General features: G+C 39.4%; 1 protein-coding gene across 2 annotated transcripts in view; it reads right to left on the bottom strand.

The window, feature by feature from the left end:
• DIAPH1 (diaphanous related formin 1) overlaps positions 1-24,365 on the bottom strand; it is a 98,934-nt gene that overhangs the window by 10,485 nt on the left and 64,084 nt on the right. For both annotated transcript variants that reach the window (XM_036241317.1, XM_036241318.1), the window contains 8 exons: positions 7,554-7,652; positions 3,516-3,610; positions 3,112-3,213; positions 2,664-2,903; positions 2,406-2,535; positions 1,575-1,699; positions 768-932; positions 502-637 (listed from right to left, as the gene is read on the bottom strand). In XM_036241317.1, the coding sequence (XP_036097210.1) occupies positions 502-637; positions 768-932; positions 1,575-1,699; positions 2,406-2,535; positions 2,664-2,903; positions 3,112-3,213; positions 3,516-3,610; positions 7,554-7,652 (1,092 nt within the window). The remainder of the gene's footprint in view (positions 1-501; positions 638-767; positions 933-1,574; positions 1,700-2,405; positions 2,536-2,663; positions 2,904-3,111; positions 3,214-3,515; positions 3,611-7,553; positions 7,653-24,365) is intronic.

The raw sequence follows: 24,365 nt of genomic DNA, 5'->3' as shown, positions 1-24,365 counted from the left end.
GTGGTCAGCTCCCCTGCCCCCTTTCCAGAAGTTTAATCCATTTACAATCTGAAAGGTGTACATGATTGTGTTGAAATACTCGGGGCACAGTACATAGTGAAATAAGCAGAAAAGGAGGGTAAGCCACCACTAAAAGACAGAAGCAGGGCCAGGAAAACATTGTGGAGGAAAGAACAAAAGACTTAGTAAAGGGTATGAAAGTAGGCCAGAGGCACTTTGGACAGGCAGAAGGAAAAGAGTATGTGTTATAGCAATACTAAGTCACTGGGGAGATGAGACATAATGCAGGAACCAGCAAAGGAGAGAAGAGGACTTGAGCATGGAGAACTGGCCTGTGCATGTAACTAAGTCGGGGTGAAAGTCCAGCATCAGGATGTTGGAGAGAGAAGGCTGCCAACAATTACTTGCCAGCAGCTGAGCTCAGACATGAGCTATTCTCTCTGGCCTCCAGATTCAAGACAGAGAAGCCTTCCAAATGTTGCTTTCTCCTCCACTTCTTACCTGCATTCATGTCTATGAGTTGCTCTCTCTTCTGCTGCTTCTCCAGCCGTTCCTTCTCTGCCTTCTCCTTGGCTAGTTTTGCTCGCCGCATCTTTTCCTCTGTCTCCCGCCGCTTCTGGTTCTCCTTGACTGCTTGCTGTGGAGGAAACAAACACACGGGCACGGATGCACTCACACACATGCACACCATCCACCACCCAGTATTAACCCAGTGGAAAGTGAAAAATGTTCTCAAGAGAGTCAGTCAGCAGATATTCCTTGCTCACCACAAACATATTCTTAAAGTTGTGCAAATCCATGAAGAATTCTTCCACAGACACCTTCTTGGGGTCAAAGAGGAAGTACTCGCCCAGCTCCTTATAGAGGTTCTCCATGTTGGAGTGCATCATCCGCAGCTTGTTATACTGTTCCTGTGCATCCTTCACAAAGCTGTGCAGCCATGGAGTCAAGGACCAATGCCAAGAAGCAGGCCCACTTTCCCACCCAGAGGAAGACTCAAAGGTATGTGTTGGCGTGCACAAGAATGTTCAATACAGCACTATTTATTTTGAGGCAAAAGCCAAAAGCAATCTATATATCCCAAATAGGGGGCATGGTAAACCATCAACTACATACATCTATAGAATAGGAGGTGGGAGTTAAAAAAGAGGCTGTTCTGCATACAGTGCTGTAGAAACAGGGCTAAGACAGATTATGGGCAAAAAGCAATACAATGCACACAATGCAATTTCTAAATAAAATAAATTCATGAGGTACAAATCAGAAAGAAGTCCAGTGACAGTGATTACCTTTGGGAAGGGCAGTGGGGAGGGAATACCTATGCACGTATGTGTGTGTGTGTGTGTGTGTGTGTAGACAGATGGAGGGGAAGGGATCAAGGAGGACTTTTAGCTTATTTGCATGGTTTGCTTCTCCTTCCATAACAATGCAATGCTTTAAAAAAAAAAAACAACTATAAATTCTATATATTTAATAAAAAAAAATTTTAAGAGGAAAAAATTACCCCCCTGCCCCACCCCTCAAAAATTCTATCCTTTCCTAGGGGGCAACTCCCTCCTTTCAAGAAAGGATATAGTCATTTTTTCAACAAACTTATCTTTCTCATCTGTGGCAGCTGGGAAATTCTGGACATCACGTTCCACATCAGAAATCTGTTTCTTCATCTGATCCAGATTCTTTTGCAAGTTTTCAGCAGAAACTAAAAGAAACAAAAACAGACAGGAAGAGCTTACTAAATTTTGTCTTTAGACCTTCAGTTTCCGCCCTTTAGGGCACAACTCCAGTCTCTGAATACAGCTGGTACTTAATTATTTTATTTCTCTTATATACTCTCTAGTTGCTTCTCACATCTTTCCAGGGAGACTATAAATTACTTGATGACTGAGCCCCCGGCTTCCCTCTCCAAGCTGTCCTGTACAGAGCAGAGAGAGGCTTCATTTAATTCAACAAAAATCTATGAAATCCCCTGGGATCCTGGTTTCATTTATTTTAGAGAACAGGGTTTGGAAGAAGGAGACATACACAAAAATATAGAAGCAGGAAAGAAATCTGTTCCCATTTCTACTGAATGCTGTTTATTGTTTGCCTAATTCCAGGATGGTGAGGCCTGGTTTTTGTTAATCTAATCCAGTCTATGTTTTCTGAATGAGGATGACCATTGCTCTAGACTAAAAACACCTGCCTTTTTTCCAGTTGTGGTTGGTGTTTCCCACTTCTGTATATGAGGACCTCTCTTCTACCTAATATTCCTCCCTTGTGGTTTAGACATCATGTCTATACCTTCTCTCATTTCTACTTACATAGTCTGAACTGAAAATAATCTAAAATCTAGACTCTTATTTCCCTTCTCATGCAGAGATATGTGGGGCCTGGAAATGTCTTCTCGCTTCCCCCACCCTGCCCACCTCGGCTGGCTTTCTCCACGTGGGCAAGTTCATCTGGAAACTTGAGGACATCAGGATAGTCATTCTCACACAACTCAGCTAAGAAGTGCAACAAGGTCATCTTCTGATCTGTGGACTTGGTGTCTCGAAGCTTGGGGAAGAGGAGAAATTGTTAGTCCTGACATGCCCTGGGTCACGTCAGGCCACAAGTTTGCCACATTGTGCTCACAGAGGTCAGCAGCCTTCCCTTCTGTCGTCTGCTCTGACCCTCTGGCTCACCTTACAGAGGAAGCTGATGTTGAAGCCGAAAGCCCCAGCATTCCTGGAACCAGCATTCATAAAGTTTCCGACAAGCAAGGTAATCTCCAAAAGGTTCTTGAAGCTCTCGCTCTTCCGCACCTCCTCACACGCGGCAGTCACAGAAACGATCTCTGGCTTGATGTTCTCCACCTGCTCGCTGAACTGCAGCCTGAAGAGGATGGCGTTGAGGCGAGGCCGCAGGCGGGGCACAGTGCCCATCTGGGGGCAGACAAGCAGCTCCATTATGGCCAGCAAACACAGCAAAGTAGGAAAAAGCTACAGGCTTGAGTCGCCTTTGGGATGATTGGAGTTCCAGAGTCGAGAGAAGAGACAGAGAAAGATAGGTTCAAAACAGACAAGAGGCCAGAAGCAAGTGCCTGAGAGGGTGAGGGGGTGGAGAGGAGCTGCCGCCACAGGCCTCACTCACCACTACGCCAAACTGCTCCGACTCCGCCAGATCATCATACTCGTCCTTCAGCTCGGACAGCATCTTCAACTGCTCTGGCTCTGGCATCTGCTTAATGAGGTTCTGAAAGGGAGAAGGGACTGTCTCAGTTTGAGGGGAATGAGATCACAACTTGAGCCTCCTGTCAGGCCCTCACTGTGCCCAAGGACCACTAAGAAGGAAACACGGGCATGGCGGCTGCGGGGTAAGGCTGCTAGTGAGGTGGCAGGACTTTTGAAAAATAACCCAGAAACAACCTGACCGCCAGAGATGGAAGCTTACCCAAAGCCAGCGTTCTTTAAGTCAACAATGCCAGAGGATCCTCATCCTCTAAGCAGAGAGAAGATGAGGCAAGTGCAGAGTGATGCAAACAGCTAGCTCCTTACCTGGATCATAGACTCAGTCAGAACAGCCTCATTCACCTCCAGGATCACATTCTTAATCTCTTGATAGGGCATGCGGAAGGAGCCCAGAAAGATAGCTGCCAGAAAATGAGATGGAAAGACGTTTTCAGTCTCTTCCTCCTTCCAGCCCACCCTACAATCCTTTGCTGGGCAATTTTTTTTTAACAGAGAGCGTTCTTTTAAAGTCACTATCAGAAACCTCCACCAGCTCCACAATTACATTGTTAAAATCCAAGTTCCTGAGTCCATCCAGTGTTGAAGGTTCCTACCTCCCAGCGATCTCACTCACTGATCCCTACACTGATATCACATAGCAGCCCTGTTGTTCCAAACATCACATTCAACAAACACCATGACTCCTGCCTTTGCTCCCAGAAAGTCTTTGATCTTCTCTATCTATATATATCAAAGACGTCCGCCCCACTCTATTTTAGTTGCCCACTCTCATGACTCTCAAAGCCACCGTTGCCTAGAAATGCTCTGATTCTCAACTGCCACATCCCATTTCCTAACAAACACTTCCTATCCTTCTAGCTCTCTCACTCACTAATCTCTAAATGGGAGCTCACGTGCTCGCTCTCTCGCTCTCTCTCCCCCTCCCTTTGTCTCTTTCTCTCTCTGAAGAGGACTGATCATTCCACTTTCTCTGAATGTATCAATTCCACTTTGCCTTCTCTATTTAACCTAGACTCCATAGTCTATCACTTCAGTTTCTACTATATTCCCATTTCTATTACCCCTATTTCTGTTCTCTTGTTTCCTGATTTCTCTATTCTTATACCTGGGCTGATGAACATGCTAGTACACACTGTGGAACAGAACCCATGCATTTGTGATGGCACCAATGACAGCTGGGGCCTCAGTGCAGCCTAGTATTCTTTCCAGTGTCCCTAGTCCATGCTCTCCTGGCTGTCTTTGCAGCTCCACCAAAATATGCCTATTTTCCCAACTGTCCCACCCTTTCTGCATCTGTTCTAAGAAGACCTTGCGTCTCTTAACTGAAAAAATTGAAGCCACTGATGAAATCACTTGCTCAGCTTTCTCTTATGCCACTTACAAACTGAGCATCAGGGGCCATCAGATGGAGCCAGGCAAGAAAAGGCATGGATAAGGACTATTTTGAAATCATCTAGAAAAAAACTTGTGCCAACACTTCTGCAAGCTTATCAGCAGCTATACCCAATGTACTCATCCTTTCCTCATGTTTCAATAGAACAGGTGACCCTAAGGACCTTTCCCTCAGGATATACACACACACACACACACACGTTTCTCCTAGCTTAAAAAACAACTCCCTGACCCAATATTCTTCTCTAATTACCAACTTCTTTCTCTCCTTCACTTTATTTTATAATTTTATTTTCTTTATTGATGAGAGAGAGAGGGGGAGAGATAGAAATATCAATGAGAAAGAACATCGACTGGCCACCTCCTGCGTGCCCCTCACTGGGGATTTGGCCCACAACCTGGGCATGTGCCCTGACTGGGAATTGAACCAGCGACCTCTTGATGCATGGGTTGACGCTCAACCACTGAGCTACACAGACCAGGCTTTCCTTCATTTTATAACATTGTAAAATATAAAGTCTATTGTCTCTCACTTCCATAGCTCATTTATTTTCTGTCCTTACAAAGTCAATGAAAAGATGACAACAGTTTACTGAATGTCCACTCCATGTGAAAAACAGTACCTTAAATACAATTGACATATATCTCATTTAAACCCATTCTTTTCTCTTTTTTTTAATGTCTGTATTGATTTTTTAGAGAGAGAGGAAGGGAGAAAGAGAGAGAAACATTGATTAGCTGCCTCCTGCATGCCCCCTACTGGGGATCGAACTGAGACCTCTCAGTCCATGGGACAACCCTCAATCCACTGAGCCACACCGACTGGGCATAACCCCATTCTTAATATCCCTGTAAGTTTGTATTCTTAGCCCCATTTGACAAAAAAAGGATAGTAATACATCAAGAAGTTAAGCTACCTATCCAAAGTCCCACTGCTAGTAAAGGTTGGAGCCAGAATTTAAATACAATGAATTTCAGAGCCTCAGTTAACTCCTATGCTATATGGCAATTATTCTTGCCTTGCCTACTGACTTTCCTGATGCCAGATCCAAAAGATACTGTCCTGACCTGTCCTGATTCATGTCTTCATCTGATATTGTGGACTACTCCCACTTCTTAGGACTATTTCATAACATATTTCTTTTTTAAATTATTTTTGTCTGTATTGATTTTAGAAAGAGAAAGAAAGGGAGAGGTAGAGAGAGACAGAAATGTCGATGAGAGAGAACATTGATTGGCTGCCTACTGCATGCCCCCCACTGGGGATCAGGCCCACAACCTGGGCATGTGCCCTGACCGGGAATCAAACTGGCGACCTCTTGGTGTATGGGTCGATGCTCAACCACTGAGCCACACCGGCCGGGCTCATTAACATATTTCTTGCTGCTCCTTTCCAGCCCCCCTTTTTTTGAGGCCTTGTTCTTTTATTAACTGTCCCTTACATATTAATGGCCTTCAAAGCAAAATCATGGCTTCAGTTATGAGTCATATGCTATCTCCTAAATTCCTATCTCCAGTCAGACCTTCCTCCTGATTTCTATGCCCAAATGCCTAATATACACATCCTTTTAGAAGAGTCCCACAGGCACCTTACATTCTACCCTAAAATTAAGTTAATCATTTCCACCCACCACCCTGCCATCTCTCATCATGTCCATTACCTACCACTTCTCCTACAAAAGACAGAACAGCTTCTGCTGGATTTTCCCATTTCAGTAAATTGTACCATCCTCTATGGAGTGATCTAAACCTAAGAAAATATCTCCTTTATCCCCTCAGTCAATCACTAAGTTCCATTCATTCTATCTTATCTTCTACCTTCCTATTCATTTTTACTACTTTAGTTCCAGGCCCTGATCCCCTCTGACCTAGTTTTAAAGCAATAACATAACTCACCTCTGCCTAGTCTTCCCCTCCCCCAGCACTGCAGCCTCAAAATCACTGCTAAAGAAACCTTCCCAAAAAATCACATAGGGTTGTATCATTCACTTTCCTGATTAAAACCCCTTGGGTAACTTCCATAATCTTCACAATGATGTAAGATTATATAGCCAAGAACAATGTAAAGGCTTACTGTTCTCACTGTATCACTGACTTTACTTTGTGTGACCTAGGCCAAGTCACAACAGCTGAACTTTAGTTTTCTCATTTGGAAAAATGAGGACAACAGCTACACCACAAGACTGAGAGTGGGTTGTATGGACTACGTACCCTTTCATCTCTGGAACACATGCCTAGTATGTGCCTAATAGAGCTGAAATATGGCAGACCCGCAAATATTTGTTGAGCAAATATTTAAATCTATAGTCTTAGGGAGATCAAGAGTTGAAATGAACAAAAAATGAACATATATTCTGATCATCAAATAAATACTACGTATATCAACTATGCCGAGGAGCTTCTGGACTGAAATTCTGCCACCAGTTATAAGTATAAAGTATAATATAGCAAGTTCATAACAGAACTGTTTGGAGTGACTGATCCTACTCTGAGAAGTCCAGGATTTACTTTATTTATCCTAAACCACAAAGTTCTTTTAGATTTAATTGAAGTCAAGCCAGTACCTGCATTTAAGAGGAAATACATAAAAGAAAGTAAGAAAAAGGGAAATGTACAGTAGCTAGAACATTTGTGGTAGATTGTCTGTGGATGCAGTGGAAAACAGTAAGGGCTTTGAAATATGAAAATCCAAGGTTTAAATCCCTAGATAGGCAACTAGGCAAATTCCTCAAAGTTTTAGCCTCAATTTCTTGCCATAAATCTATACATGAACAATCTTGCAATGCCATTAAAGGGATTAAATGAGATAGAATATTCACTAGGCAATGCCTGGCATACAGCAGGAACTCAACAAATCGAAGTTTCATATCAAGGGACTCTGGATCCACCAGAATTAAACTCTTAGAAGAAATCCTTCACTTTTCAAGTAGTTCAGATCACAGAGTTACTCACAAAGATTCTGGGCCGTCTTTGAATCCAACACCTTTAATTCTTTCACTTTTTTCTTTTGCACAGATTTCTTTTCTTCTCCACCTTCTTGATCCTTCTTGGCTAGAAAGGGAAAGATTAGAAAAGCATGATTAAGAACAAGCCACATCTGCCCCTTATTGAACTAGGGTCCCATCCAGGAAAGACCTTTCACGTCCTCTCTATTAATAATGGTCTCCTATCATAGTCCTTCAAAGCAAACCTCCTCTTTAACCACCTACCTTTCTATTATTGACTTCCCCCTCTAACTATAAAAAAAATCTCATTTTCATTTTTAATAATTATCAATAATGCTTTCCCACTTACAACTTATCTACTTGCAGGGAGCAGCAAACTTTCTGTAAAGGACCAGTTGGTAAATATTTTAGGCTCTGCAGACCATATTGTCTGTCTTGGCTCTGCCACTATAGCATGAAAACACTCATAGACAGGACATACATGGCATGGCTGTATTCCAATCAAACTTCATTCACAAAAACAGGTAGTCAGCTTGAGAGGCTATAGTTTGCCAATCCCTGTACTGGAGTCTTCCACTGTGTTATCCTTTTGTGCCTATTAAGAATCCTATTTATCTTTCAAGCTCTATCTTAAACATAAGTTCCCTATAAAATTTTTCTTCTCTGTGCTTCATGTACTCACAACTGTAAACCTACTTTTGCCCACCCTGTATATGTGTATGAGAGAGGACACTTCACCCAACAGCAGCAAAATTGCATTTTTTTCAAGTGCTCATTGAACATTTATATCCAAGAAAGACCACATCCTGTGCCATAAAAATCAATAAAATAGATAAACATCCAGGAAGACTAACAAAGATAAAAAGAGAGAAGACATATGTCACTAATATCAGAAGTGAAATGATGCATCACTTCAGCCATTAAAGGGTAATAAGGGACACTACAAACAACTCTGTAGTCATAAATGGAACAACTTACAAGAAATGGACCAATTCCTAAAAAACACAAACTGCCAAAAGTCAACTAAGATGAAATAGACAACTCAAACACACTTGAAACCACTTAACGAACAGAATCCACAATTTAAAAAGGCTTCTGAGAAGGATATTTCCTGGCCAAGAAGGTTTCACTAGAGAAGTCTACCAAACATTTAAAGAAAAATGAATGCCAGAAAAACAGAAGAGGGAACACGTCCCACTTGATTCTATGAATGCCAATGAGTTATTTATTTTAAACAGTTAATTTTATGTTATGTGAATTTCATCTAAATAAAATAATTGGTATTTATTTAAGATATTAAAAATCACTAAATCAGTGAAATCTGAATATGGATTGTATATTAGATAACAGTAATATATCAATGATAAATTTTCTAAATGTGATAACTGCACTGTGGTTATGGAAAAGGATGTCCTTGTATTTGGGAGAGGCATCCTGAAGAATTTAGGGGTAAAAGACCATGATGTCGGTACTTTGTCTCAAACAGTTCAGTTAAAAGTAAATAGCCCTTGCCCGGCTGGTGTGGCTCAGTGGTTAAGCGTTGACCCACGCACCAAGAGGTCGCCAGTTTGGTTCCCAGTCAGGGCATATGCCCAGGTTGTGGGCCCAATCCCTGGAGGGGGTCGTGTAGGAGGTGGCCAATCACTGTTCTCTCTCATTGATGTTTCTATCTCTCTCCCTCTCCCTTCTTCTCTCTCTAAAATCAATAAAGAACAAAAAATTTAAAACAAATAAATAGCCCTCGCTGTGATCAGTCAGTGACTGCAGGCAGGATCCCCGGGCTCTCGAGCAAGAACACAGTCTGCTGGCACTGGCCTGCTCCTCCTGGCTGCACTGGCCCTGGGGGACAAAGTTCCCAAAGACTCCCAAGGCTCTTTCCCTGGGCCAAGCACAGGGTGGCACAGACCTCTGCCCACCCCGCTTCTGTGCTTGGGGCAGGATCCTGGCCCTGCTGGCATGTGGCCCCATGTCCTTCTATACCAGATTAGCCCTGAGTCTTTTTTTTTTTTTTAATTTTTTTTCTTTATTGATTTTTAGAGAGAGAAGAAGGGATAAAGAGAGAGGTAGAAATATCAATGAGAGAGAACACTGGCTGGCGGCCTCCTGCATGCCCCTCACTGGGGATCGGGCCCACACCTGGGCATGTGTCCTGTGAGAATCAAACTGGTGCATGGTCGACGCTCAACAAGTAAGCCACACTCGCAAGGCTTTTTAAATATAAATAAATAAAAAATAAGTAAATAGCCCTTGCCAGTGTGGCTCAGTTGGTTAAAGTTTCATCTTGTGCACCAAAGGGTTGTGGGTTCCATTCCCAGTCAGGGCACATACCCAGGTTGTGAGTTTGATCCCTGGTCAGGGTGCGTACAGGAGGCAACCAATAGATGTTTCTCTCTCACATCAATGTTTCTCTTATTCTATCCCTCTCCCTTCCTCTCTCTCTGAAATCAATAAAAACATATTCTCAGATAAGGATTAAAATAAATAAATATAAATAAAATGAATGCAGCAATAGGGAATATAGTTAATAATATTGTAATAAGTATGGAAGATGCCAGGTAGGTATTAGAAATATCCAGGGGAACACTTAGTCAAGTATAACTGTCTAATCACTATGCAATACAACTGAAACTAATACAAAATAATACTTAATGTAAACTATAATTGAAAAATAAAATTTAAATTAAAAAATAAAAAGGAAATGTCCATAGCAGCATTATTCATAATGGCCAAAAAGTAGAAACAACCCAATGTCCATCAGTTGATGAAGAGAAAAACAAAATGTGGTATATCTATACAATTGGATATTATTCAACATAAAAAGGAATGAAGTGCTGATATATGGGACAACATGAATGAACAATGCAAACATGATTAGTGAAGAAGCCAGACACAAAAGAGCACACAATACATGATTACTTTGACAGAAAATGTCCAGGATCAGTAAATCCATAGAGACAGAAAGTAAATTACTGGTTGCCAAGTTGGGGAAAGTGAAAAGGGGGAGTGACTGCTTAATGAATTCAGAGTTTCTCTTCTAGAATTTATTATCTGTGATGACGATGTTCTAGAATTTGAGAGTGGCAGTAGATGCACCATTTTGTACTATACAATAAACTATGGAATTGTACACATTTAGTATGTGAATTATATCTTACGTAAATAAATGCACACATACAAGTACATACATACAATGGACCACAGATCTAAATTGAAAAGGTAAAACTATTAACCTAAAAGAATTTGGAAAAATCTTCGCAACACTGGGGCAGGCAAAGATTTCTTAGAAACAAAAACGTACAAATCATGTGGTAGGAAGAATCCTAAGTTGGCCCCCAAATTTCCCTCCTCCTAGTGTGCACACCTCGTATACAGCTCTTCTCCTTGAGTGTGAGTGGGCCTAACCTACTCTGGTTAGCTCTTTTAAACAAAGGTTTAGAGGTCAGAGACAAGAGAAGTCAGAGAGATCCAAAGCTGTGGCAGATGCTCTCTTGCTATCCTTGGAGAAGCCAACTGCCATGCTGTGGAGAAGGCTACGTAGCAGGAAATAGTGAGCAGCCTCTAAGAGCTGAAAACAGCCCCTACCTGATGACTGATAAGAAAATAGGAATCTATGTCCTACAATGATAAGGAACTGGATTCAGCCAAACACATGAGCTTGGAAGAGGACAGTGAGCTCCAAAAAGCAATGTGACCCAGCCAGAACCTTGATTTCAGTTTGGTGTGACCTTCAGCAGAGGATACAGCTAACTTGGATCCCAGACCCATGGAAACTGTGAGATAAAGTTATGCTGTTCTAAGCCACTGTTTGTGGTAATTTGTTATATAGCAATAGAAAATAATAAAAAGCCCTGGCCCATTTGTCTCACCAGTTAGAGCACTGGCCCGTGGGCCAATGAGTTCCGGGTTTGATTCCGGTCAAGGGCACAAACCTCAGTTGCAGTTCGTCCCCAGTCCTGGCCGGGTCATGTGGGAGGCAACCAGTTGATGTGTCTCTCTCATATCAATGTTTCTGTCTCTCTCCCTCCCTCCTTCCCACTCTATCTGATGATAAATAGAAAAATATCCTCGAGTGAGGAATTAAAATAAATAAAAAGAAAATAATAAAAAACATAAAAGGAAAATATGACAAACTGAACTTCATCACAATTAAACATTTTTCTTTGACGACACTGTAAGAAATAAACAAACAAGCGATAGCTAGGAGAAAATGCTTGCAAAAGGACTAGTACCCAGAACATCTAAAAAATTTTCATGACTCAAGTGTAAGAAAACAAACAACCCATTTGTTAATAAAAAAATTAAACAGGCAAAAGATTTGGGCAGACACTTCACCCAAGAAGACATAAATGGTAATTAAGCACAGGGAAGGATGCTTGACATCATTCAGTCTTTAGGAATACATATTAGAAATTAAATTAATTAGGAAATAAAACTAAAATCCTAGCCCATTAGAATCATTAAAATTAAAAAGCAAAACTGATGATACTAAGTGCTGGCAAGGATGCAAAGCACCTGCAACTCCAATACACTGCTAGTGGAAATGAAAAAAAAAAAAAAAAAAGTACAGCTACTTTAGAAAACAGTTTGCCAGTTTCTTATACAGTCAATTATACATTTATTGTAGTAGTACATGGCCCAACAATCTGTTTCCTAGGTATTTGCCCAAGAAAACTGAAAACAGGTATATCCATACAAAATCTTGTATGCAAATGTTTCTGTTGGCTTTATTCATAATTGCCAAAAACTAGATCCAACCCAAATGTCCATCAACTAGTGAATGGATATAATGGAATCGTACTCAGCAATAAAAAGGAATGAACATGCATACAATACCATGAACAAATCTCAAATACATTATTATAAGTGAAAAAATACAGCCTTAAAAGGGTACTCAGTGTATGACTCCATTTATATAACATTACAGAATAGACAAAACTCCAGGGACAGAAAACAGATCAGCAGTTGCCAGGGCCTGGTGGTAAGGGGATGGAATGAATAAATGGGCAGAAGAGAACTTTTTAGAGTGATGAGCATGTTCTCTATCATGATTGTGATAGTTATATGGCTGTAAAAATTCATATAACTGTACACATAAAAAGGGTAAATTTTACTACATGCCAATTATACTTCAATAAACCTGACTAAACATATTGTATCTTCGAGGCCAAGAAAATACAGTAAATAGGGCTATAATAATTATAAGAGTGATATTGACAGAAGAATATATGATAGAAGAATATATTAAGTTCTTAATAATACATAAAGAGGGAAAGGGGTTCCAGAAACAAACATTAAACATTTAGTACATGCGAAAGTAGAAACTTAGATTAATGAAAAAAGGATGGTTTGCCCAGCTGGTGTAGTTCAGTGGATTGAGCATTGTCCCATGGACTGAGAGGTTCAGGTTTGATTCATAGTTAGGGCACATGCCTGGGTTGTGGGTTCCATCCCCAGCAAGGGGCATGCAGGAGGCAGATAATTGATGTTTCTATCTCTTTCCCTTCCTCTTACTAAAAAAAAAAAAATCAATATTAAAAAAAAAAAAAAAAAAAAAGGATGGTCTAATCCAGGGTTGATAAACTTTTTCTTAAAGACCAGAAAATAAATATTTTAGGCTTTGTGGGCTATATAGTTTCTGTTGCAACTACTCAACTCGGCTGGTGTAGTATGAAAGAAGTCATAGACATTATGTAATCAAATGGGCATGGCTGGGTTCCAATAAAACTTTATTAACCAAAATGGGGTAGCCATAGTTTGCCGACTCCTGGTCTGATCAATAGTGTTGGAACAACTGACTCTATTTTGAAGGAAAATAGTTAGATACTAACTTTATGCTATTCATATAAATAATTCCAAATACATTAAACATCTAAATGTTAAAAACAGAAGTACAATTCTGAAAAAATAAAAATTTTCCTAAGAATAAACCAAAATCAAGATGGTACAAAGTAGCCTTCATTGGTTTGGCTCAGCATTAGAACGTCGGCCCGAGGACCAAAAAGTCATGGGTGCGATTCCAGTTAAGGGCACGTACTTCGGTTGCAGTTCAACCCCTGGCCCTAGCTTGGGTCGTGCAGGAAGCAACCAATCAATCATATTGATGTTTCTTTCTCTCTCTCTCCCTCCCTTCCACTCTATCTGAAAATCAGTGGAAAAATATACTCGGGTGAGGATTAAAAAAAAAAAAAAAGATGGTACAAAGTAAAAGACAGACTGCTTTGATTACATAAAATTTTAATGGTTCAATATTGTGAAAATCATCATATAAAATAAGAAAAGAAATGAGAATTTCCATTTCTAGTAATGGAACCAAATCTCCTGTGGAAACATCTTAAAATGCTACTGTAATGTTTTTAAAAATCACTCTAAAAGCATGGAAGAGCTGACAAGATGGTGATGAACTATTCCCAAGAGGTAAGCAAAACATTGGACCACTGTCCCAATGCCAGTCTGATGGCTTTGTGCAGCAAGGATGGATGGGTCAAGGTCCAGTTTCTGCTTAATGGGGAGAGTCTCACATGAGACCTTCATTAGCTAGGAACCCAAAAGGCTACATCCTCAGTAAAGGTGAACAAAACAGACTTGCAGTTGAAAGCTTAGAAAGCCTATACTCTTGGAACAGGGTGAATCAGAGGTAGATCAAGCCTCTCCAAAACCACAAATGTTGGCACAGCTCACTGACTGACTGGATTAAGGTATAAGCTCCTACTCTTATCTGTCTAGAGAAGAAACAACAAATACAAACAGACCCATGCATGATCCAGCATTGGAGCTAGCCAACAAGGACTTTAACTATAGTTAATATGTTCAAGTATACAGAGGGAAAAATTAAAATAGATGAAGATGCCGAAGTTCACCAGAGAAATAAAATTTATTTAAAAAATAAATCAATGGACATTCTAGAATTAAATATTATTATGACTGAAAGTAAGAGCTAGTAGACATTAGTGAATTGGAAAACAGGTCAATAAAAAAGATACAAAGTAAAACACAGAGATAAAAGATGAAAAGCAACAAAAAAGAGTATAAGGGACATGTGAAAAGGTCCAACATATGAGCAATTGGAAGCCCTGAAAGAGGAGAAAGAATGAACTCAGCCGGTGTGGCTGAGTGGATTGAGCATGGCCCCGTGGACTGAGAAATCTCGGTTCAATTCCTGGTAGGGGCACATGCCCCAGCTGCAGGTTTAATTCCCAGTAGTGAGTGTGCAGGAGGCAGCCGACTGATGTTTCTCTCACGTTGATGTTTCTATATCACTCTCCCTTCCTCTCTCTCTAAAAAAATCAATAAAAACATATTAAAAGGGGGGAGTTGAACAGAAGTAGCTAACAACATGGTGATGTGCATGTAAAAATTTGTTAAGAGGATCTAGATCTCAGGTTAACTGTTCTTACCACAAAAACAAAAACAAAGCCCTGGCCAGTTTGGCTCAGCGGTTAGAGCGTCGGCCTGCGGTCTGGAGAGACCCGGGTTCGGTTCCCGCTAAGGGCACGTACTTCGGTTGCAGTTTGTCCCCGGCCCTGGTTGGTCGTGTGGGTGGCAGCCACTCGATGTGTCCCTTCACGTCAATGTTTCTGTCTGTCTCTCCCTTCCTCTCTTTCCCTCCCACTCTATCTGTACAAAAAATGGAAAAATATCCTCGGGTGAGGATAAAAAAAAAAACAAACAAACAACAAAAAAAACCAAAAACAAAAACAAGGGGACGTAAGAAATCTTTTGAAGCCCTGGCTAGTTTGGCTCAGCGGTTAGAGCGTTGGACCTCAGACCAAAGAGTCGTGGGATCGATTCCGGTCAAGGGCAGGTACCTTGGTTGTGGTTCAGTCCTGGCTCTGGTCCCAGCCCTGCTCCGGTTCGTGTGGGAGGCAATCAATCAATGTGTTGTTTCATTGAAACATCGATGTTTCTCTCTCTTTTCTCTCTCTCTCCCCTTCCCTCCCTCCCACTCTATCTGAAGATAAATGCAAAAAAAAAAATCCTCAAGTATGGATTTATAAAAAAAAAAAAAAAAAAAAATCTTTTTAGAGTTAATGAATATGTTAATTACCTTAATTATGATATCATAGATGTATACATATATCCAAACTCATCAAAATGCATACTTTAAATATGTACTCATTTTTTATATTAAATATACCTCAATAAAGCTGGAGGAAAGGTGGAAATATTGACTATTAAATGTGACTTGGAGCATGAGAGGAGTCCCAAGCTTTCAGTCTCAAAGGGAAACTTTAGACAGGTAAGCAGATAAAGCAGAGAGTAAAATATTGAAAATAACAAAGAGAAAACAACCCTCCCCAACACACACACAAATGGAATGCTGTGATATTATTCGCTGGCATTAAACTTGAAAGCAAAATAAAATGCTAATAAAGAAAAAACAAAAACTGGACAGATGCAATGATATAAGAGAAAATAGCTGTGAACTTTCCAAGAGTGAAGAAACACTTCACCATGAAGAATCAAGAAGTCAGGGAATCCCAAGGATACATACAAAGAAAATCACACCACCACACATCATCATAGTTAAAGTACTTTAACCAGAGAAAAAAATTCTCAAAGTAGCAGCAGGTAGAATATATTACCTTCACATTACCAACAATTACACTGACAATGGAGTTTTGTTTTGTTTTGTTTTAAAGGGGAAAACAAAAACACCCTTCAAAAATATAGGTGAAAAAAAGATATATCCAGACAAAAACAGAAAATTCATTACCAACAGACCTGAACTAAAATAAATACTAAAGAGAGTATTTATTCAGGCAGCAGAAGAAAAATTATACCAACAGGAAATACAGAAATGCAGGTAGGAAGAAAAAAACACTCTAAGTCTTTTTAATTGAATATTGATATCACAAAATAATAGCAAAAATGTCTGTGGGGTTTAAAACATGTAGAATTAAAATACATAACACCAATAACTCAAAAGGAAGCTATGTAGTGAATAGAGTTAAAATGTTTTAATGTTCTAGCATTATCTGGAAGGTTGTAAGTTACCAATTGTATTAGACTGTAATAAGTCAAGCATACATGTTGTAATTTCTAAGGTACACTCAAAATGGATAGTAAAAAAATGTATAACAAAAATATATGAGTAGGGGGAAATGTGAAATAATAAAGTTTTAAGTAAATCCAAAAGAAGTCAAGAACAGAAAAAAGATGTTTATTGAAAAAATCAAACAGAAAACAAATAGCAATATGGTATTGCCCGGCCCGTGTGGCTCAGTGGTTGAGCATTGACCCATGCACCAAGAGGTCCCCAGTTCGATTCTGGGTCAGGGCACATGCCCAGGTTGTGGGCTAAATCCCCAGTGGAGGGCATGCAGGAGGCAGCCAATCGATGTTCTCTTTCATCAATGTTTCTATCTCTCTCTCCCTCTCCCTTCCTTTCTCTCTAAAATGAATAAAGGGGAAAAAAACATTAAAATAAAATCTGCAATATGGTATTTATCAACTCAAATGGATTAAATACTTCACAGTGCAAAGTCTAAGATTATCAGACTGAATTTACAAAACACACTAAATATGTTCTGCTTGCAAGAGACACACCTTAAATAAAGACACAGACATGTAAAGGGTAAAACAGTGGAAGAAAATATACTAACCAAAGAAAGCTGGTGTAGCTGTACTAATAAAGATTTCATCTCTAATAATGCCATTACCTTGAATAGACACACTTCATAATGATAAAGGGCTAACCCACAAGGAATATATAATAATTCTAAACTAAATACAGCTAATAATTTAGTTTCAAAATATAAAGTAAAAATTGATTTAACTAAAAGAAGAAAAGGACAACCACAGTGGAAGAATTAAAACCCTTCTGTACAGTAACTAATTAAACAAACAGACAAAAACTTAGAAAGGATATAGAAAATGTTGAACACATCTGACAACTTGACCTAATTGATAGAACAATGCACTCAACAATAACAAATTATACCCTTTTTCTATACGCACATTGCATATTTACCATAATTCACCACATACTGGATAAAAGCAAGACTCAACAAATTTCAAAGGGCAAAAATAATTCCTAGTGTGTTCTTTGACCACAGAAGTATTAAGCTGGAAATCAGTGAAAAGAAACTAAAAATCCCCAACTATCCAGATATTGAGTAAATATCCAAATAACTCTGGAGTCAGGTAAAAATTCACAAAAGAAATTAGTAAATATTTTGAATGGAATGAAATCAGCATATTACGTAGAAGAACAGATGGGACAAACAGAAAACACAAAATTAATAAGACGGTAGATTTAAACCCAAATATTTCAGGAATTACAAACTGAAGGCGAGTCTACAAACTAACTGGTCTGCACTATTAAAAAATGTCAAGATCGTGAAATATAAAGACCAAGGAACTGTAATGTGAAAGGCAAAACTGTAAGATTAATTATCTTGGTGACTAAATGATTTTTTAAATGAGATACAGTATGTATTACTCATAAAGGAAAATACTGATAAATCTAAGCACTTTTTCATAAGGAACTTCTGTTCAAGACACTATAAGAAAAAAAAAAAGTGAAAAGAAGCCAGAGTCAGAGAAGATGTTTGTGATACACTTAAGTGACAAAGAATTAATATCTAGAACATATAAATTATTCCGTTTGTCTGGAATTTCACCATTTGCAACCCTAATGAACTAATAGATCTATGCACTAAAAAGCAATGCTGCTAGCATCACAGAAGAGACAATAAGACATCTTATGCTCTCTGAAGAGGAACCTAATACCTACTATGAAGAAGTATTGGCAAAAAGACAAATGGAGCCTGATTCTGATTGAACATCTAGATCCAATTACCAATTTACAGTAAATACAGGAAACAGAAACTACACTATAGGAATACAAGTACAAAATCCACATTATGGAAAAAACAGGACAAATGATACAGTTTTTACAACAAATGAATTTTAAAAAAGAGAAAAAGAAAGAATCTATAGATTAAGAGAGACAAAGAAGACATTTAAAACACACACAAAACTAAAGTGTAGCGTTCGGAAATATAAATGTGGATAACAAAACAACAACAAAAATAAAGAAGTGATTGCCATACCAGTCAGGACAGTGATTTCTATTAGAGGGAAAGGGGCACAGGAGTTCCTAGGGACCTCCTGGAGAGTTTCTTATTTCCTAACATATGGCATTTACACAGGTATTCACCTTATAATAATTCACTAAGCTGTACATCTGTTCTATGTAGTTTTCTGTATTTTTACTATATTTAACAATAAAAAGTTTAAACATTAAAAGAAGACCTAAAAATTACATAATGATAACTTGGAGGAGAGGAAAGGGAAGGGTAGAGGAAAGTGATATAATCTTCAGTTTTCTAGCAGGAAGGCAATGATAAAATTTTCAATTTATAAATCAAGAAAAATAGACAAAAGCGTAGTATTAGTATTTTTGTTGTTGTTGTTAATCCTCACCCAAGGATATTTTTTCCACTGATTTTTAGAAAGAGTGGAAGGGAGGGGGTAGAGGAGGAGGAGGACAATGACAACGAGGAGATGAAGGTGGGAGGGAGGAAGGGAGAGGGAGAGAGAGGGAGAGAGAGGGAGAGAGAGGGGGGGAGAGAGAGAGAGAGAGAGAGAGGGAGAAACATTGATGTGAGACAGACACATCAATTGGTTACCTCAACTGAGGCCAGAGATTGACCCTGTAACCCAGGTACGTGCCCTTGACTGGGAATTGAACCCAAGACCCTCTGGTACAAGGGCCGATGCTCTAACCACTGAACAATGCCAGCCAGAGCAAAAGCGTATTATTTTTTAAAGTGTTACTACATAACAAAGAATGACTGTCATTGAAACTAATCAAAGCTTCTCTCTCTTTTCTTTTTTTAAAGAAGGGTTTAATATTACGGGTAAGAGAAAAAGGCATGACCTAAGGTTATAGCAAGGCTGAAGATAGACAGAAATAGATGGATTCAGAATTATCTAATAAAAACAAAGATGCTTGATGTAAACAAATAGTGAACTCTATTTTAGTAGATTTGTTTCAAAGTGGTATGAGCCAGCAATTCTGAAGGTACTTAATGTATTGTAAGAACAAGCAAACAAGTAATACATTGTGGATAACAGGGACCAAGTAAGAGGAAACTATGGTTTTAAGTCAGGATGGTGGTTACTCTGGGTAAAGGGTGGGAGGAGTAAGTCATCAGTTTAACTGGAAATGGATACAGAGTTTCCAGTTCTTAGGAATGTTCTGTTTCTCGATCTGGGTATTGATACATGGATGTAAATTCCATTTTTAATTTTGTGAAAATTCACTGACTCATACACATGATTTGTACACTTCAACTTGAAATAAAAAAAAATATACACACTTCTGATTATATGTGTGTGTATGTGTATGTATTTATACATACACATACACAGTATCAGCAAGTATACAAGGGAACAGAGACAAATTAAAATAGTTTGATTTGTTAATGTAGTGAGATAGTGTCATTGTGTGTACTTTTTGTTTTTAAATCCTCATCCAAGGATACTTTTCCATTTTTATCTTCAGACAGAGTGGAAGGGAGGGAGGGAAGAAGGGAGAGGGGGAGAGGGAGAGAGGGAGAGGGAGGGAGACAGAGACAGCGATGCGAGAGGGATCTAACCCGAGACTCTGGTCCATGGGCTGATGCTCTAACCGCGGAACCAAACCGATCAGGGCTATGTATCTTTTTTATGCTGTTAATAACCAGGGAACTGAGAAAGGGAAGACAGGCATGGGTCTGGATACCACCTGTAACAGCTTCATATCCTTAGACAGCTGGCTCTGATTCCACTTTCACACTGAGTTGGGGGAGGGAGGGAACCCACTGACAACTAGCAATAGAGTCAAATGTAGAACTCATAGGATACCCCCATTTGCAACTGTCCCAGCACTGTTATTGGAATTGTGCATTAATTCAGCATACAATTATAGCGTTTAACATATAACCTTATCAGTGCTTGGGTTCCAGCACTCATTTTTGCCAGAGCAAGGATGCAGAAGTGGGTACCGACAGCTCCTTAGCACAGAAGAAAAAAGAAGAATCTTATTTGCAAATGATTATAACTCTCTGGTAAAAAAGTGAGTCAGTGCCAGGGTCCATGTTTCTAGTTGCTGCAACCCTGACCTCTTCAGCAGATTTTAAGCACGTTTGCTAATGGGAACTACAGCTTCCAGACTGGCATACAGCCATCCTAGTCTCCAAGGACCAGAAGTTACAAGTGCCCTGCCAGCCTTGCCAAGAAGTTAGACCCTGCAACTTCCCTCTGTAACCTGTGCCCTCCCCAGAAGCAAGGGAACAGACTGCCTGCTGTGAGTGCTGAAAGTCAAAGTCACTGACCCATTTCAGAGGGGGAGAATGAGCATCACTGAAGCTTTCATCTCATCATTGGCATGTAAATCAGTCTCTGAGGTTATCTCCAAAAAGGTCATGGGGAAGAGGTGGGATGTTATAATGCTAGAGCCATGAAAGAATTTTCAAATGTGCTCACCGCAACATCATATTTTTTTCTTTTTATAAAACAGTGTATAAAGTGCTGCTAACTCATTAGGTCTGATCAGGAGACAGTGGTGGGAAGACCAAACTGAGGATCTGGAATGACCCTAGGGATGCAGTTGTTACTCATCGGGGGTAAATCCAGTGTTCCAAAGCTTCAAAGTTCTCCTTTAATTCCTAGGAAAGAGTGTGGTCCACTTCAACCATGTTCTCTATTGAGAGCAGTCTGCCAACGTTTCTAAAGACTTTAGGTAACAGGTCACCATGGCAGGAGAAACAAGCCACTGTCCCAGTAAGAGACTCCAGCTCCTTCTCCCTTTGAAGGCTACAGAGCATTGCCCCTTCACTTCCTCTGCCATCACCTCTGGGCAAATCCTAAAAATGGGAAGCTCTGCTCTCTGAAGAGAAGTCTGGCTTTGTATTTTCTGTCCTAATCTGAGAGGTTCCCTCTAGTTCCTTAAGAAATTAAGTCTATAATAAATTGCAAGATAAAAAAATGAGAAAGACAGCCTGGCCAGTGTGGCTCAGAGGTTGAGTGTCGACCCGTGCACCAAGAAGCCCACAGTTCGATCCCCGGTCAGGGCACATGCCCAGGTTGTGGGCCAAATCCCCAGTGGGGAATATACAGGAGGCGGCCAATCGATGTTTCTATCTCTACCTCTCCCATCCTCTCTCTCTAAATCAATTTAGAAAAAAATAAACATTATGCATTAAAAAAAAATGAGAAAAACAACACAAGCTGAAGAGAAAAATATAGACACATCAACCAATTGCAATGTATAGATTTAATTTGCCTCTGATGACATGACTAACTATGACATACTTTAAAATAATTGGGGTGGCAAGGAGGGGGCTGATACAGGTAGATAAACAAGAGTGGCTAATCCTAAAGGCAGCAAGAGATCAGCAACTGGTTCCCTACAAAGGAACCCCCCTAAGGCTATCAGCTGAATTCTCAACAGAAACACTATAGGCCAGAAGGAAATGGCATGAAGTAATCAAGGTCATGAAAAACAAGGATCTGAATGCAAGGCTACTCTATCCAGCAAGGCTGTCATACAAAATAGAAGGTGAAATAAAAACCTTCCCAGGCAAAAAGGCTAAGGGAATATATTGGCACCAAACCAGCACTGCAAGAAATGTTAAAAGGACTGCTGTAATTAGTAGAAGAAATAGGAAGAAAAATATAACCACAATAAAGAAAAATGGCAATAAATAAGTACATATCAATAATAACCTTAGCCCTGGCCGGTTTGGCTCAGCGGTTAGAGCGTTGACCTGCGGTCCTGAGAGACCCGGGTTCGGTTCCCGCTAAGGGCGCGTACCTCGGTTGCAGTTTGTCCCAGGCCCTGGTCGGTCGTGCAGGTGGCAGCCACTCGATGTGTTCCTTTCGCATCGATGTTTCTCTCTCTCTCTCTCTCTCTCCCTCCCACTCTACCTGAACAAAAAATGGAAAAATGTCCTCGGGTGAGGATAAAAAAAAGAAAAATAATAATAATAATTATAATAACCTTAAATGTAAATGGATTAAATGCCGGATCAAAAGACACATGGTAGCTGACTAGATAAAAAAGCATGACTCATATATATGTTGTTTACAAGAGACCCACCTCACAACAAAAGACTCACATAGGATGAAAGTGAAAAGATGAAAAAATATCTTCCAAGCAAACAGAAAGTAAAAAAGAGCTGGGGTAGCAATACTCCAATAAAATAGACTTTAAAATGAAGGCTATAACTAGAGACAAAGAAGGCCACTACATAATATTGAAAGGATCTATCCAACAGGAAGATATAACCTTGGTAAACATATATGCACCCAACATAGGAGCACCAACATATATTAAAAGTCCTCTGGAGGACTTCAAAGGAGAAACCTACAGCAATACAATCATAGCAGGGGACTTCAACACCCCACTGACATCACTGGATAGATCCTCTAGACAAAAACTTAACAAGGAAACAGAGACTCTAAATCATGCACTAGATCAAATGGATTTAATAGATATCTACAGAGAATTACATCCCCAAACTGCAGAATTCACATTCTTCTCAAGTGCACATGGGACATTCTCAAAGATAGACCACATGTTAGGATGCAAATTAAGTCTCTACAAGTTCAGGAAGATTGAAATCGTATCAAACATCTTCTCAGATCACAATGGCATGAAACTAGAAATCAATTATAACAAAAACAAACAAACAAAAATTCAAACACATGGAGGCTAAACAGCATGTTATTAAACAATGAATGGGTTACCAAAGAGATCAAGGAAGAAATTAAAAACTTCCTAGAAACCACTGAAAATGAACACACAACAACACAAAATCTATGGAACACAGCAAAAGCAGTCCTGAGAGGGAAGTTCATAGCTACTACAGGCCTACCTCAAGAAGCAAGAAAAATTTCTAGTAGACTATCTAACCTCACAACTTAAAGAACTAGAAAGCAAACAAAAAGGAAAACCCAGAGCAAGTAGAAGGAAAGAAATAGTAAAGATCAGAACAGAAATAAATGACATAGAGACTACAAAAGCAATTCAAAAGATGAATAAAACAAAAAGCAGGTTCTTTGAAAAGATAAACAAGATTGATGGACCCTTAGCTAGAATCACCAAGAAACAAAGAGAGAGGACCCAAATAAACAAAATCAGAAATGAAAGAGGAGAAGTACAAATACTTCAAAATACAAAGGATCATTACTAAAGGATCATTACTAAATACTATGGATCATTACTAAATACTATGGATCATTACTACATACTATGAATAATACAAAGGATCATTACTAAATACTATGAATAATTATATGCCAACAAAATAGACAATCTAGGCGAAATGGATAAATTTCTACAAACACATACTCTCCCAAAACTGAACCAGGAAGAGAGAAAACTTGAACAGACCAATAACAACTAAAGAAATTGAAGATGTAATCAAGAATCTCCTGGCAAACAAAAGCCTGAGCCCCAACGGCTTCACAAGGGAGTTTTATTGAACATTCAAAGAAGAACTAACACCCACTCTCCTCAAACTATTACAAAAAATTAAAGAAGAAGAAAGACTTCCAAACTTGTTTTATAAGGCCAGCGTAATTCTAATTCCAAAACCAGATAAAAACACTACAAAGAAAGAAAACTATAAGCCAATATCCCTGATGAACATAGATGCCAAAATCCTTAACAAAATATTAGCAAATCAGATCCAGCAATACATTGAAAAAATTATTCACCATGACCAAGTGGGATTCATCCCAGGGATGCAAGGCTAGTACAATATTTGCAAATCAATAAATGTGATACACCACATAAACAAAATGAAAGAAAAAAACCATATGATCA

This window comes from Molossus molossus, unplaced genomic scaffold, assembly GCF_014108415.1.
Source record: "Molossus molossus isolate mMolMol1 unplaced genomic scaffold, mMolMol1.p scaffold_m16_p_4, whole genome shotgun sequence".
NCBI classification, from domain to species: Eukaryota; Metazoa; Chordata; class Mammalia; order Chiroptera; family Molossidae; genus Molossus; species Molossus molossus.
This window is presented reverse-complemented; position numbering and strand designations above follow the sequence as displayed.